Here is a 16093-nt window from a genome sequence, read left to right on the forward strand (position 1 = left end):
AAGGTCCTTCATTTTCTGATATAGCAACAATTTTCAAGCAAATTGCATTTTTAACTGAGGTACCATTCTAATCACTTATTGACTGGCAAGAATTAGTATTGCCATTAAGGCTTGATAGCTATTTATGGCTTTTCCAAGAAGACAAACACAAAAGAAAGACACAGAAAGATAATTATCAGTGTAATGCTATGAAAGCAAAGCAAATAAATGATTAATAGAACTAATTATTATTAGGGGATGTACCAACAATTCCTGTTAAGGTCAAACTGGCAAGGAAAACTACAGTTTGCTTTTTTCTTACAAGAAAGTGAATTTTAGGGTAAACATTTTCCTCTGATTATTCTCATTTCATGAAAAGGAAGCGAAATGAATCGTGCTTTAAATTTTACAATACATTTCTGAGAATAAAGTTTCAATTAAGCAGAGTCACTGCAACAAGCTTGTACAATGAAGAAACGACATTTATTTTCATAGTTATCATTGCTTTAATCACAAGTGGAAACTTAGCATTCTTGATTTCAACTTACCTGCAATGGACTGAAATGGGTCCATCTTGGCCAAACTGCTCCTTTGTTTTATGGACTTGGCCGATGAAGTCAATAAATCCTTCTCCAGACTTTGGCACTCCTTGCTCTGGCCAGTCAGTGAACTGGAACTGTCTCACTGTTCGGGACTGGCCGTCCTTTAGGGGGAAAGCCACATACCCGGCCACAGAGGAGCACGCCAGGAGGATTCAGCAAGCACGCAGACCACAAGAGCAATCATAATATTTTTTTTTTTTTCAAAAATAAAAGGGATAGAAAAAGTTAGAAATGTGTTTACCTAGAAACTTAGCTATGTGTGTGTCTTATCTTCTATTAGTACCTTCTATATTTACATATATTGAAATCACAGGTTTGTTTATTCTCAAAATGCCCAGTTAAAAACCTAGGTTCTCAGATAGCCAATAGCCATATAGTTCTCCTATTAGCAAATGCTTCGGACACCCAAAGTTTGGGTTCATTACCATTGACCACATCCACATTCTTTCCAAAGTGGAACTCATGTACTCTATTTCAAAAATTTCGGAACCCAATAACTTTTCAATATTGAAGGGAGCATCCATGCATGTCATCCAGACCAGAGATTCTGCTGTTGTCACGATAACTTCACATCTGCTGCGCTTGCTTATTTCTAGCATTGTCAAATGACAAATGGTGACATTTAAAGGATCTGACACAAACCGGGTAGTTGCTGTTAACCTGGATGCCCCGCAAGTCTCAGAGGGATACGATTTCCAGCCATGGCAGAGGACAGAGCATGTGCCATGTGACTATGCTGTTAAGCAGGAAGTGAAGCATCCCTCAAGGAGACAAGAGATTATCAGCAAATAAATGCCCTTTTCTGAAACAGAATTCTTCCTGGTGACCACGGGAATTAAGAAGGCTGGGGGTGGGGGTGGGGGTGGGAGGTGGGGGTGGGGAGGAGGCTTCAGCACAGATAAACTAAAAGATAGAAAAAAGAAAAACAAGCCAGATGCAAGAAGGGTCTTTCTTTTCTAGAGTGACTAGGCAAAACTGCTCTGACTTATAGTATATAATTGGGTTAAAAAGAAGATAACTAAGTCACTTCTAATTCCTTCTAGGATTTTAAGGTGTTTTTAGAAGCACAAGAGCAGAAGCAGCTCTCGGTTTACAAAATCAGGAATATCAATTATAATCATCAACCTCCTTCCCTGACTCATCAAAGGAGAGAGAGAATCCAAACTCTAAACTTATGAGTACTGATTCCACTTGAAGAGGCTCTGCTCCCAAATGGCCTCTTCCCTTTGAAAAGGCTTTGACTTGTTCCTCCTTTTTATTTTTGTTAATACCTCTTTCCCCATCATAATGCTTCTGGATACAGGTGTACATATTCCCAAGATTCTGGGTAAGGTGGGCACATCAACTAGCCTGCTGGTTTTCACAGACACAGGGTAGGTTTCTGACTGACTTTATTTGGGGATGGAGGGAAAACAGGGAGATTATTCCAACTTTTTGAGAATACTGAGGAATACAGAAATAAGTATTTGGCCCCATAACTAATTTGTGGATGGTTACCATGGAAGCATGATTTACTTCTCTTTGTTTCCAGAAAAGATTTAAGAAGCATAGTAAGCAAAGCCAGAGGCCAGGCAGTACAGATTTATTCTCCTCTGAATGTCCTGCGGACTTCATTTCTGACCACAGTTGCTTTTAATAGCAAGAACGTGTGCAAACTCTTACCATTTGGAGGAAAGACCACCTGATTCCGTTTAAAGGTTACCTGTTTAACAATATACTGTATTCTCAAGTGCCAACTTGCTTCCTAAACTGGGAAGTTGAGATTAGAAACACACCAGGAGTGCAAACAGCAAGTGCTATGGTAGCTAAGAAAATTATACAGTCACAGTGAGGCTTTTTTTTTTAAACATGTGAGCAAGTTCTGGTTTCAATCTTCTTTTGCTTATTGTGATCAGATTTAATTTGGACAGATGGGGAGTGGTAAAGGTATTCCTGCCATTGGTGGAGCTTGGTTCCTAGTCTTTATCATCAGGAATGGTTGGTGAGTTTACCTCAAATGCACTTAAGATTTCCAGTCACATACCTCACTTTAAATTCTGAAAGGGCATGATTTTTTTTTTTTTTTAAACAACGGGGCAGGTCACCAAAGCATGTTTGCCTGGGCAACTCAGAAACGAGACCTGGAGACTTAACTGCTGCCTTGAGTACAGGCACCTTCAGAGTAGTTAATACGTTAGACTTTCTGGGATTAACAGGTCTGCTACCTGGGCCAACCCTCCTGCTAACCAATTTCTCTTTCACTTAAGGTCAACAGCTAGGGCTGGCCTTTGGGGATTAGCAAAACAATCTCCAAATGTAAGTTTAGAGAAAGAGCTTTCCAGAAAAAACAATGGATCAAGTAAATAGCTCTATCCCAAAGTTTTATTCAACCCACCCACTCTGACAGTTCCAAAAGAAAAAAAAAAAAGCAGGTCTTTGAATTGACCCGGTCTCCCCAAGATGTGTTTGTAATCATGGTTTGAAAGTGGCCAAAGGCAAATATATTAAAGTTTATGCATAGAACATCTTACATCAAGCCTGAACCTTGGACTCGGCAATCTAGATAAGAAATGCAGAATGAAAATTAGCCAACAAGGGTCGTGGGTGCACAGCTCTCATGGACAGACACATTAGCACACCGAGGAATAAACTCTGCCAGGAATCAAATTAGAATGTGCAAAGCTTGTCAGATTTTTCTAAAGAATGCCATTTGCTCTGCAGTTTTAAAATCATACCAAATTAACCTCTGGGCCCACATGACCTAAAGGGCTTTGCAAAACAACAACATATTTACAGCCTCAAGTAATGAAGAAGTCAAAAAATGTTCCAAAGAGAATGAGCTGAGAAGGTGAATGTAAGCACAGCCAACCAATCAGTAAATGCTTCCCAGCCCAAACACTCACCAAGTGCATCCCCAAAGTTGGGCTGCCAGATGTTGTGTTTGAATAGATGCCAAGCTCGGGTTTGTGAGAATGCTTGCCAGACAGAGGAACAGTTACTCTTATATTAAAAAAAATAAAACAGTCCCCAGGATGGCCGATTTCTTTTCTTTTGGGGAGTATGGTGCTTGGCAAATGTTTCTCCCAGAGAGGTGTATTTTACACTACTCTTTGGCTAATGGTTAAGAGCTGAAGATTGTGCCAACTTACCCTGGCATCTGTGACTTTGAATTCCCTTAGGATATACTGTGGCATGTTGTACTCAGCCATGGGATCTACAACAAAGTACTGGTACCTTGCAGATCGTTCTGCTGGCCAGTACTGGTGACATTTCTCCTAAAAGGAGAGAAGTTAATGTTAAACTACACAAAGTATAAGTGAAGTTTTGCCTATCTATCATCTATCTATCTATCTATCTATCTATCTATCTATCTATCTATCTATCTATCATCTATCTATCTAATTTCTTTATCTCATTAATAAAATTTCAAACTTCAAGGCAATTACAATTGCATGTGACTCATTTTCTCTTTGAAACCACGAGCTCCCCAAAGATAGGGAAACCATTTGGTTCATTATTTGCCCATGGTACCCTGCACAGTACTGGCATTTACTGTGTTTCCCGAAAATAAAAACTACCCATAAAATAAACCCTGGAAGGCTTTCTAAGCATTTGTGTAATATAAGCCCTACAACTAAAATAAGACCTAGTGATGGGCGTGGCTACGCAGCCTATCTGCACAACCCACGCATTTCATCGCGAAGTAGTAAAGAGATGAGCAGCCCTTCTTATCTGCCCCATTGTGACAGCTACTATCCCAGAGGTGACCGGAAAGGTGTGGGCAGCCCCACCAACAAGGCCGCCGGCTCCCCTGTCAGGTCCCGGCCATCCTGTGTGTGCTACAAGCTGAGGCTTTGAGGGGAAAATAACACATCCCCTGAAAATAAGCCCTAGGGTGTCTTCTTGAGGAAAAATAAATTTAAGACTCTCTGTCTTATTTTCAGGGAAACATGGTAGTAGGTGCTGAATACACATCAGTTGAATTGAATACTTGGGTAGGGTAAGCATCTTCACACCTACAAGTTATCCCAACAATTGCATCAGTCCTTGGATAATGCTGGCCGTGTCAATAATGCGTTGCACCGCCATGGCATGCTGGTACCACTGAGGTTTGGAATCAAGAGAACCATCAATGTCAACACAGAAAGAAATCTCTGAAATGATTTGTTCCCATCTTATTTGTCAAGGCAATGGAGCCCAGGCAGTTTTAATGGGTTGGCTAAACACTGTAGAATCAGTGGCCAAATCGGAATAGTCAGTTACTGTTCTGGACTGATATTCTTTTTGTTCTCTCTGTGGGCTCTAAAAGTTGGGTTTTAGCTATACTTCTGATGTTTAATTTGTACAAAGAAGGGAGAAAATAACTCAAGCAAATATGACAAAATGCTTGCATCTACTAAATCTACATGGTATCTCTAATACTATTAAGCAATAATAGTAGAATAGTATTAATAGTAGTAATAATAGATACCTTAGTTATCTCTAATACTATTTTATGGGTATTTCAGAACAATCAAGTTTTAAAAGTAGATTTGGGATTACCAGATTTTATCCTTAGAAAAACCATGTAACTTTCTAACACTTTGTTCAATGGGAGTGAAACGTAGGCAAGTAAGAATTTGCCTCAAGAATAAAAGAAAGCCAGTTCCTTCATACAGAGAAATGACAACACATTTGCTCATGAAACTCCAGCCATTCAGAGCAAAAAAAAGAATATGCTGAAAGTCAAACATAGTCCAACAAAGACACCTGCTTACTGATCTGTCCTTATGATTGTGCTTCATTGGAAACAAAGCACTAGATCTTTCTTCAAAACACACAAATTTAATAACTTGATGTAGCTTTGCAAATTAGACACCAATAAGGAGTAATAGATGGTATAGATTGTGTCCCAAGTATGCTGTATTTTGAAAAAAATGACACTGGCACTTGAGTTATTAAGATGAAACCTTCATTTCTCCATAGAATAAATGTGTCTTAGGAAAAGACACATGAGAGTGACACACTTACTCTGCCCATTTCACGCAGTTTGGTGAGCATCACAACGATGGTGGAATTGTGCTCCCAGAGCATCCTCCAGAAGTCCTCAGTGGTCTCTGCCAAGGGACCCTGGGTAGCGATATAGGCTTTCTGTTGTCTGAATTACACAGAATGAAAAGTGCATGTTAAAGTACTTAGAAAACACGCAAAAGCTCACATTTAATATGTAAACATCAAACCTGGTAACAGAAAATGAAACCATATTATTGATGCAATTGCAGTAAATTCCCATTAAGACTACATAATCAAATAAGAGCATTTAATACATCTGGAGGACTTTGTAAAAGAAACTGCTTTGTTAATATTATGATGTATGTCTTTATCATTATTATTTAAATTTTAGTGCAATGCTAATAGCTCAATTTCATGTGTCATACAAATCACTTAAGAAACACTTAGTTGTGCAACTTCATTTTCTAGAAATGAGTCTCATACAATCTATTAAATTTATGAAATATGCTGCAAAACAGATTATTAACTCCTTCCAAATCCAAATGGCTTCTGAAAGAAGAGTACAGAAGGCCAGATTAAACATTCCATAACTACTGCTTCTTACTCCTACCCAAAATAACAAAAAACAAATACCAATGGACTAAATGCTGACCTATGCAGAAAGAAAATGGCTTTGAATTGAGATGAAATTTATTCTGGTTATGAAACTAGGGCACATGTAAACATCAAGGCCTTGGACAGTCAGGGGAGCAAGAATATATACCTGTATCCATCAATAAAACTGGCATTGATGTAATCAGATCCTTCTACTCCTCGGATGGGCTGCAGGCATACCCTTGTGGATTCATATGGCATAATATTAACAAGGCGATTTTTGAATTTATTACATGGAAGATTGGCACTGATGAATCTTGAGGTGTGAGCTTTTGAGCTGGCTAGACGCTGTTGAATAGGAAAAGAAAAGAAAAATCCAACAAAGATAATTTTAGCCTACGGTTTGAATGCAATGTACCCAAGATTTCCTTTTTAGACATAAACATTTTGTTTACTTTAAAATAAATGACTATTCAAACTGCATGGCTTTTCACTTCTACCTAATTACCCCATATATAACCTATTGAATTTTTAAATATTTTCCGAGAATATGATCCCTCAATTTAGATTAGAATACCAAAAGCTCGCGGTATTATTTATTAGGTTAGGAAACAAAGAACAGAAGAGGAAGAGAGGAAGAAAGTGTTTAATAATACGACACCCGAGAAAAAGGTCAAATGAATCTTGTACTTCACAAATCTGAAAGGTTGAGAAAGTAAAGCCACTACTCAAAGACAATCTCAGAATGACTTGCTCCTGAATAACCACATCATATCCAATACCATACCTTAAATTCGAGCTCCATTCCTGTGACATTCTCTCCTGTTTCTATTTGTGTCAGCTTCTGAATGTAGGCATACAAGTTCCTAGCTGGCACTTCGGTATTTCCACAAGTCACTGCTTCCAACAGTGCATCATGGATAAAGATGTATTGGTCTTCTGTTTGAACCATGTAATTCCTCTGGGCTCTCATTAAAGTTACATGGCCATAAATATCTACAGTTTTTTCATGCTTTATTCTTTCTAACATGGCATCTATTACGATGAAACAACCAGTCCGGCCAACTCCCGCACTACAAGGAAAATAAAGAGAAAAGAAAAGCCCAAATAAGCCTATCAGGAAATCAATACACAATAAAAGTATTATTTTTTATTTATTAACTAGATCTCATACACATTAATTCTATTCTACTCAAATAGCTATTGTGATGATTTTGGAACACTCTAAAGTCAAAACTATCATCTAGGAACTATAACCAGAGTGTAGGGAACAAAATACTGAGTAAAATTACTTTCAAAATGTAAAAAACATTAAATCCATAATTACTATGCTACTTGATCATGCAGTACAAAGTAGACACTATTTTGAAAGCATTTTGAAAAAAATACAACCATTTAGGCTGTTTAGAAGGTATTTTTTGTTATTGGTAAAGATTTAACCAGGCTGCATTTTTAAATAAACCCTCTCAGTTTAAACCCTTACAAAGATTTAAACTAGGCTGGTAAAGATTTAACTAGGCTGCATTTTTTAATAAACCCTCTCAGTTTAAACCCTTATAAAGATCGTCCTTACAATCTCCAGGTAAGCCTTGCATGTTTCGTATTTATCAAACCTTTGAGGCTTTGTGTGTCAAGCATGATTCAATCCAAAATGTTTTCTTTTTCCTGATCTTGCATGTTTCTTTGCCTGGTACACATGTACTCAACAGGAACAGGTATGCATCAACACCTTAGACACCAAACAATAGTTTCCTTTATTTGCTGCGTGTCATTATTTCTGTCATCTGTGTATCTATGTGTTTATCTGCCCATCCATCCATTGATCTGTCCATCTCTTCATTCAATGAGTAGTGATGTACTCTGCTAACAGAAATAGGGTCTACAACAATAAAGATGACTTGTATCCTACTTTTAAAGAGCTCAGAATCCATCAAGAGCCTTCGTGCTCTACTTAACTATTTATAATACAAGGAAAAAAAGGACATGTTGGTTTTGTAGATGATGTGGCATTTGAAATGGGACTTGAAGGACAGGAAGGATGGGCAATTAAGGATGCTGAAGTAACAAAAGAGAAGGAACAGCTTTTGTAATCATACTGGTGGTTCTGGGAGCTACATGTGAAAATTTTCATAGGCACCTGTACGAGGAATATACCAGAACTCCTAAATGAATAAGCTTAATGAACACCAGGGTTCCTGTCTCAAGTGAAACGGCAATTTCTCTCTGGCACCAAATGGCTGGAAGGTGGTAAGGGAGCATTTTCTAAAACAAAATAATACTTTTAATTACTGAATAGTGTGTATCGAATCCGGCCTGTGGTTTGTAGACTAGGCGAAGTGAGAATTTGACATAACGACTATTTTGAAATTGCTTACTTTTTGTATGCCCTATGCCAGAGGCCCCTGGATACTGATTTGAAGACTCCATTCAAAGTTTAAACCCACAAACTGACATGACATTGAGATATCATGCAAAAAGCTTTTTGAAACATAAAGTCTTAAAAATGACAGCACATACCTTGGTTCAAAACCAATTAGAAACCTGATGCAAGCATTAATATAGAGCTCTGTTAGCCTGTGGGTTCAGATGCACCAAGAGCCATGAAGTCCCATTTCATTTAGTTTGTTCTACTAAATAAGCCTATTAAATGGCAAATTTTCTCTGTCATTCCTCATTTCCATCCTCCCCAGGCGGGATTAATCACCTTTTACCCCAGATCCCTTGGTGCCTCAAATACCCCTCCACTACAGCCCCAGTCAAATTATATTATTAATTTAGGGCAGCCATCCATAAACCAACAGAGGACATCTTGAGGGCAGGAATGGTTTTTTTGTTGTTGTTGTCATCTTTGTGTGCCCTGCACCAAGCGTGCAGTATGTTTAATAGTGTTTGTGGAATAAGTGAATGAATTAGTGATGGGTGTGAGAGGCCTTAGGTAATGAGCAGCCCATCCAGGTAAGATAAGCCTACTTAAGCAGCAGAACTTTTAGTAAAAGAAATCCTACACTTGGCAAGGGTTTGGCTATGCGGGAAGCATCTGAAGACTGCTCTGCGTAGTGTTTGTTAGGGAATAAGGAGATAGGAAAATGCTTTAAGTTGTCTCTGTCTTGGTCTCTCAATATGCCATTCGATTGCAGTGAAAAGAATCTAAGTAGGACTTCAGCAGGAAAAGGTTTGTCTTTCTGGGTTTCTTTCAAACCCCATGTTTGGCAGGTTCTAAGACTGTAAGTAACATCTTTCGTTCTTTCTGTGTCGTCTTTCTAAATTTTCTTCATTCTATTTGTGCATTGTTTCTAATTGGACACAGCTTCTTGCAGCTCTTCCTAGTGGAGACCACAATGTAAACCTTACAACTCAGCCCTATATATCAAGTCAAATTTAGATAACGGCAGGAATATTTTCCCAAAATATGCATCAGGGACCATTCAAATGTCTGGATGATGCATTGTTCTATTCTGGGAAAAAGATACCACAGAATCTTGCAAACTTAGTAGGAATAACTCTAGCTCTAAACAGTATCAACCTTTTTGTGATGGCAATGATGTATTTTTCCCAAAAATTGAAGCAGAAAAAAAATCACATATGTCCCTGCGTCTAAATTATGAACTATAGGATGGAAAGAAACAAAAGAAGAACAGCTGACTTGAACCAAACCTGTTGTTTTCCCCCCAAAACACAAAATACTGTTAACTGCCCAACCTTGCTATTCACGTGGAATGTAGGGAAGGAGCTGACTGAGCCTCGAAGCTGCATGTTACCTATTCTCTAGGGTGAAAAGTTCTTGAGGGCTTTAAATACTGGACATGTGTTTTAACTTGAAGCAAGACCATGAGGTTCAAAGTATTTTTTCAGATACTCATGGCTGTGTGTGCTTAAGAAAGTCACTTAACCTCTTCTCTATTTTCCTGTTTTTCTTAAATCATAATAGTGACAATTAACTCTAGCTAATTATCTAGTGAGTCTAATTATCTAGTAAATCTTAAGGCTGACTTAAACATACCAAGTGTTTTGCAAACATAATGGAAGAGGCAGTTACTTTGTAGGTACATATTCCATTTTTAAATTCTACCTCTAAAGCTGACAATAAGGAACAGGCAACATAATAATAAAGGGAAAGTTGGGACAGAATCACTGCAGAAGCATTTGAGAGTTGGCTTTTAAAACCTTGCTTTGATCTACCCCTTAAAGCTGGTCTTCCTTTTCTCCACCTATTTCCAATAAATATATCTCACATTCTAGGGTAACGTTCTGCTTCGCATCTATTGTCAGGGCAGATGAGACGGCAGTCAAGGGCCTTCCCACCACTGCACTTGGCGCCTGGGAGGCATTCAGTAAATGTCAGTTTCCTCTCCCTTTCTCTGATTCATAACATTTAGGAACTTCCCTGAGGGTTCCCATACAGCTCATAGTAGATGGCAGAGCAGGGATTCATTCAAATGCAGGTTCAGAGATGCCAAAATTTAGCACCTGGTTTCCTTTCCCTTTTCTATTGCTTCACGCTGCTTTCTACCATTTACGTCAGCAATAATTGCCACATATGGGACTTTCTTACAGCCCACTCTTCTATGACATTCCTTTAGCAGCATTTGAGCTCATGCAGGTTCCTTGAAAAGCCTTTCTTCCTTGGTTTCTTTGACACTAGTTGAGGGGGTTTGGGAAACATCAGATACCTCCTTGGGGTTAATGGGCAGAAGGGAGGAGATTCTGTAATTATCCCAAACACAAAATAACTCAAAACATGTGGTGCATGAAATTAGCCAAAAAGAATTGCATCATAGTCCTGTATCATGGTTCCATTGATTTTGTAACAGAGTAAATTTCCTATCAAGTTGGAAACCAAAATTAAACATAAACTCTAAATGCTATCTTCAGAAATCTACCAGCACCCCTTCAGACTATGCCTCAGTATGTTTTTAAAAAGTTTTTATTTGACTCGTGCTAATTATCCACTCGCCTCTCAGCATTGTTCTATCTGCACCACTTTCCCAGATTCATATATGTCTGTCAGCCCCCCAAATATGGATAATGACCCCAAAATTCCATCCGTCTTTCCTTCATTCCCCTTCATGGCTCAGTATTAATCTCGATGATTCCTAAAGTGATGACCCTTTCAGCACAAGTGGAGACCTAAAATTCAAACTACCCTCAAGTCTCCCCAAAATAAACAAATTCCAAGCTTAATCACCGTTGTCTTCTCTCAAATCTCCTCCTACTCTCATTCTCTCCTTGACACTCAGGTCTAAAACTGAAAAATCACCGTGGTCTGTTTTTGCCTCTTGCCCTGCACAATAATAAATTGTAAGTTTCTATGCATTCAACCTCCACCATTTTATTCAACTATCTATCAGTAGTGCACTGGAGCTGGCAAAAGCCAATTATTAAATTTTCAGGGATTTTGCTTAAACAGATTAAAAATAAAGGTAACATTCAAAATTTATTGCTTCTTAATTATTTTATACTCGTGAGGTGAAAATATGTACAGTAGTGCCCTCTTATCTGTGGTTTCACTTTCAAAGGTTTCAGTTGCTGCGGTTAACTGTGGTCTGAAAATATTAAATGGAAAATTCCAGGGTAAAAAATTTAGTTTAAAATTGTGTGCTGCTCTGAATAGTGTGATGAAACCTCACACTTTCCCACTCTATCCTGCCCAGGACGTAAGCTCTCCCTTTGCCCAGCTTACCCACCCAAGAGTCACTTGGTAGCCATCTCTGTTATCAGACTGACCATCTTGGTGTTGTAGTGCTTGTGTTCAAGTAATCCTTATTTTACTTAATAATGGCCCCAAAGTAAAAGAACAGTGATTCTGGCAATCCGAATATGCCAAAGAGAAACTGTAAAGTGCTTTGCCTCCTTTAAGTGAAGAGGCGAAAGTTCTCAACTTAAGAAGGAAAGAAAAAACAAAAAACTGTATGCTAACATTGCTAAGATCTACGTTAAGACTGAATTTTCTATCTGTGAAATTGTAAAGAAGGAAAAAGAAATTTGTGCTAGTTTGTCTGTTGGCCACAGTGTGTGACAAGTGCCTAGTTAAGATGGAAAAGACATTAAATTTGTGGGTGGAAGACATGAACAGAAACATGTTCTGACTGATGCTGATCAGATTCTGTATTATTCGAAGTTCTAGGCATCCACTTGGGGCTCTTGGAAGGTATCCCCTGCTGACAAGGAGGGACACTGTAATGATATGCTACTGATCACCCCTTCCCAGTGACCTCACGTTTGTAACTTGAAATCATCCATGGTGGGAATATTTACACCAGGAAAACCAGCAAATATAATCTTTTTTTCTCACCAGAGAGCTGACTGTTACACATTTACCAGAACATGCTGACTATGCTCATTTGTCCATTCCCACCACCCAGGGAGAGACAGAAAAATGCTCATTACTTTGTTCTGCCATCTGCATTTGCTGTATTTTCATAAGACTCTGTTCACTATTATTCCACAAGTAGTTACTGAGTGCCTACCATGTGCTAAGACAAGGAAGAAGCAGTGAGCAAGATAAACATGATCCTTTTCCCTTGCAGATTTACAGTTTAGTGGGGTAATTAGACAAATAAATAATCACATGAAAAAGCATCTAATTAGAAATCTCAACAACTGCTGTTAGGCAAATATGCAGGATGCTGGTAGAGCACCTTTGAGGAAGCATCGTTTAAATTGATATCTGTTATGAACAGAATTGTGTCTCTCAAAATTCCTATGGTGAAACCCTAACCCTGAGTGTGCCGTATGGGAGATAGGGCCCTTAGGGAGGTAATTAAAGTTGAATGAGGTCATTAGGTAGGTGTCCTAATCAGATGGGATTGGTGCCCTTGTAATAGGTGGAGGAGATCTGTCTGCATGCACACACAGAGAAAAGGCTATGTGAGGGCACAGTGAGAAAGTGGTCATCGAAAAGCCAGGAAGAGAAGCCTTGCCAGAAACCAACCCAGACTGCATCTTGATCTTAGATTTCTGGCTTCCTGAACTATGAGAAAATAAATTTCTGTTGCTCTTAAGCCACGCAGTCTGTGGCATTTTGTTATGGCATCCCGAGCAGACTAATACAATACCTAAAGGTCAAGTAACTGTTTGCTAAGTGAAGAGGGTGGAAAAGCTTCTGAAAAGAAAGAATATCCAAGAAAAAGTGCTAGAATAGAAAATAGCACATTTGAATAACTAATAGAAAGCCAACAGCTAGAAGGCAGTGAGGAGAAAAAAAGGCATGTTCCACTTGTTTTTCATTTTAGGGATTGTTTATAACATTTTTATTCAACTTATAACCATGTCAACAGCAATTATCTAGAATAATTCTGTTTACATGTTTCATAGTTTATTTTTCTGACACGACTCATTTATTCTTGAGGTTTTTATTTGATAGATCTATTAGTTGGCTGGAATATGTCTTCAAATAATGCTTTATATAAAATATGCACTGATGGCATTATTTTTGATGGTTTAAGTATGTGAGAAATTGTATGTTTTTTTCCTATACATATGATCAATAACTTAGTTTTGTGCAGGATTATTGGGTTCAAATATTATCTCATCAAGCTCTAAATATATTGCTTCCTGGCCTTCCTTTGCATTTTGAAAAAGTCATAGGCCAGGCCAGATGCAGTGGCTTGTGTCTGTAATCCCAACACTTTGTGAGGCTGGGGTGGGAGGCAGGAGATGTTACCTGTTTCTACAAAAAATTAAAAATTTCGCTGGGTTTGGTGGCCTTCCTGCAGTCCTAGCTACTCAGGAGGCTGAGGAGTGAGCACTGCTTGAAGACTGAGGATTGCTGAGGTTACATTGTGATATGATTGTGCCACTGCACTCTAGCCTGGGAGATAGAATGATACTCTGTCTCTTAAAATAAACAAATAAAAATTAAAAAAAAAAATAAAACATAGGATAGTCGGATTTTTGGTATTTTAATAGGAATGTTCGCCCCAAGTAATTGTGAGTTATTCATTAACTTGGAGGTTCAAAATTTCATCTAAATATTTCATACGCACTGGTCTCACCATTAAAACCATATAGCTCTCAGGCAGTATTTTTATTATAAGATTCATAGCTTTCCTTCAGTACCAGGCAAATTAAACATGTTTTAAGCTTTCCCACCTCTGGGACTTTGCCTGTGCTGGACCTTCCACTTCCTTGACATCTCTACCTGTTGACATTTGCCTTCCTTCAGGATGAACCTCAACTGCTGCTTGATCAAGATTCCTGCCTTGGTTTGTTCCTCCTTGGTCTCCTATGACAATTTAGATCTCTTCTTTAGCAACTGCCTTACTTTATATTTGTTTTTTGGTTATTATCCCTATACTAGTTGATAATCCCCTCAAGTGAAAGGACAACAGCTTCCTTGTCTCTACTATGTTTGACAATTTCCCACGACAATTTCCATGCCAGAGAAATGAAGGTGCTCAACTTGAGTGGCAAAATGAAAAAAATGCAAGTTTAAAAATATTAAGCCCTCTCTTAGATAACAACATACACAGAAACATTCCCTAAACCTCCCCAGCATGAGAAAATTCCTTTGACACATGTTTACAAAGATAAAGGGAGTTCCTATAATTTGATGAGATGGAAACAACCTTGTGTTTATGCTTTACTCCAGTTGCTCAGGAATAACAAACCTCAGGCACTATTTTTTTTTTTCCTTAAGAAATTGAACATTGAAAATTCAGAGCTTTTAAAAGTATGCCAGCCTACTTTTGTTTGAATTTCCAAGTTCCCAGAGCAGCACATATTTATTTTATTTCCTTCTCCAATTTACTCTTTTTTTCACCCCTCAGTATCTGAGTGCAGTGCACCTCTCAAAATGAAGGATTGTAGTTCTAAAAGCAAATGCATTTTTCTTTGATCCTGAAAAACTCAGCTCCCCCATTGCAGTGATAATGATGGAACCCTATTTAGTGCTGTTTGTTTTTCATCATTTCAACAGCCTTCAACCTGAAACACGATAAGAACAGCAAAACTGATAAACCACCCTTATTTTTATCTGTTTTCTGTCAGAGTAGTTGCCAAGCACTGAGACAGATTTTTCTAAATATCTTTAAGAAAAGGAGTGTATAACACTGTGCTTCAGGCTGAGGCCAGCACAATTTAGTGCATTTATTACGTTACAGAAAATTCCAGCAAAAAGGGAAGAGGACAGCACTTTTAAATCAAGTCTAGCATTATGCTGGTTCCCGCTATCCCTAAAGTAAAATCAACCTTCTAAGTTATCTTTCAATGAGGACAATGATTCCGCTAATGAGAATCAGAACACAAATAAACTCCATATTTGTTGTGACTTCTGTAACAAATCAAATCATTGCTAAACTTTAGCCTTAAAAAAAAATTTCAGTTGAGTGATAGGCATTCCAGTGTTTACAAGCTGAAAGACTATGCAATCCATTAAACAAGTACGCCTACTAGGAAATTGTTATTACTCCAATATTATCATTCATCCAGTTACAACATTTGTTTTCAATTTCTAAAAACATGATTGAGTTAGTCCCACGAGTTGAAATATGCTTAATGTCCCGTGATGCGATACAGTAGTAATGTGCAAAAAGAAAAAAATTAAGAGGCATACGGGGACTATTTTGTGCTAAAGTCATTCTGGAGATGTGTTTAAAAGTTGGCTTTTCTGATTAATTTGGTGGAGTTTTAATGCTGACCCTTTACTGATACTTCAATGATCCGGCAATGAAAGACAATAGAATTAGGAGATTTCACAGATCATTTAGTTGGGTGAAAAGACAGTAAAATATGGACTAAAAGTCATTGTGAGCATTTTGTACATATATCAGCTCATAATTTGATTGGATATTACAGTTCAGCTAGAAGAATGGCATTTATGAACTGCAAAAAGGGCATCTATGAGAATAGACTGAGTTTTATGACTCAGGTTTATAAGATTAATTAGGTGATTGTCCTGATAATACTGTGATATGACTGTGATAAGACTGCCATTTTGAAACTCATTT

The 16093-nt window shown here is 38.1% G+C and overlaps 1 protein-coding gene across 42 annotated transcripts in view; it reads right to left on the minus strand.

Annotated features, from left to right (window-relative positions):
• Window positions 1–16093, minus strand: part of PTPRD (protein tyrosine phosphatase receptor type D) — a 2082753-nt gene that overhangs the window by 8666 nt on the left and 2057994 nt on the right. For all 42 annotated transcript variants that reach the window (XM_076008727.1, XM_076008702.1, XM_076008696.1 and 39 more), the window contains 5 exons: window positions 6934–7219; window positions 6316–6494; window positions 5571–5697; window positions 3710–3835; window positions 528–682 (listed from right to left, as the gene is read on the minus strand). In XM_076008727.1, the coding sequence (XP_075864842.1) occupies window positions 528–682; window positions 3710–3835; window positions 5571–5697; window positions 6316–6494; window positions 6934–7219 (873 nt within the window). The remainder of the gene's footprint in view (window positions 1–527; window positions 683–3709; window positions 3836–5570; window positions 5698–6315; window positions 6495–6933; window positions 7220–16093) is intronic.

The sequence above is a fragment of the Microcebus murinus genome, chromosome 12 (assembly GCF_040939455.1).
Source record: "Microcebus murinus isolate Inina chromosome 12, M.murinus_Inina_mat1.0, whole genome shotgun sequence".
Classification (NCBI taxonomy): Eukaryota; Metazoa; Chordata; class Mammalia; order Primates; family Cheirogaleidae; genus Microcebus; species Microcebus murinus.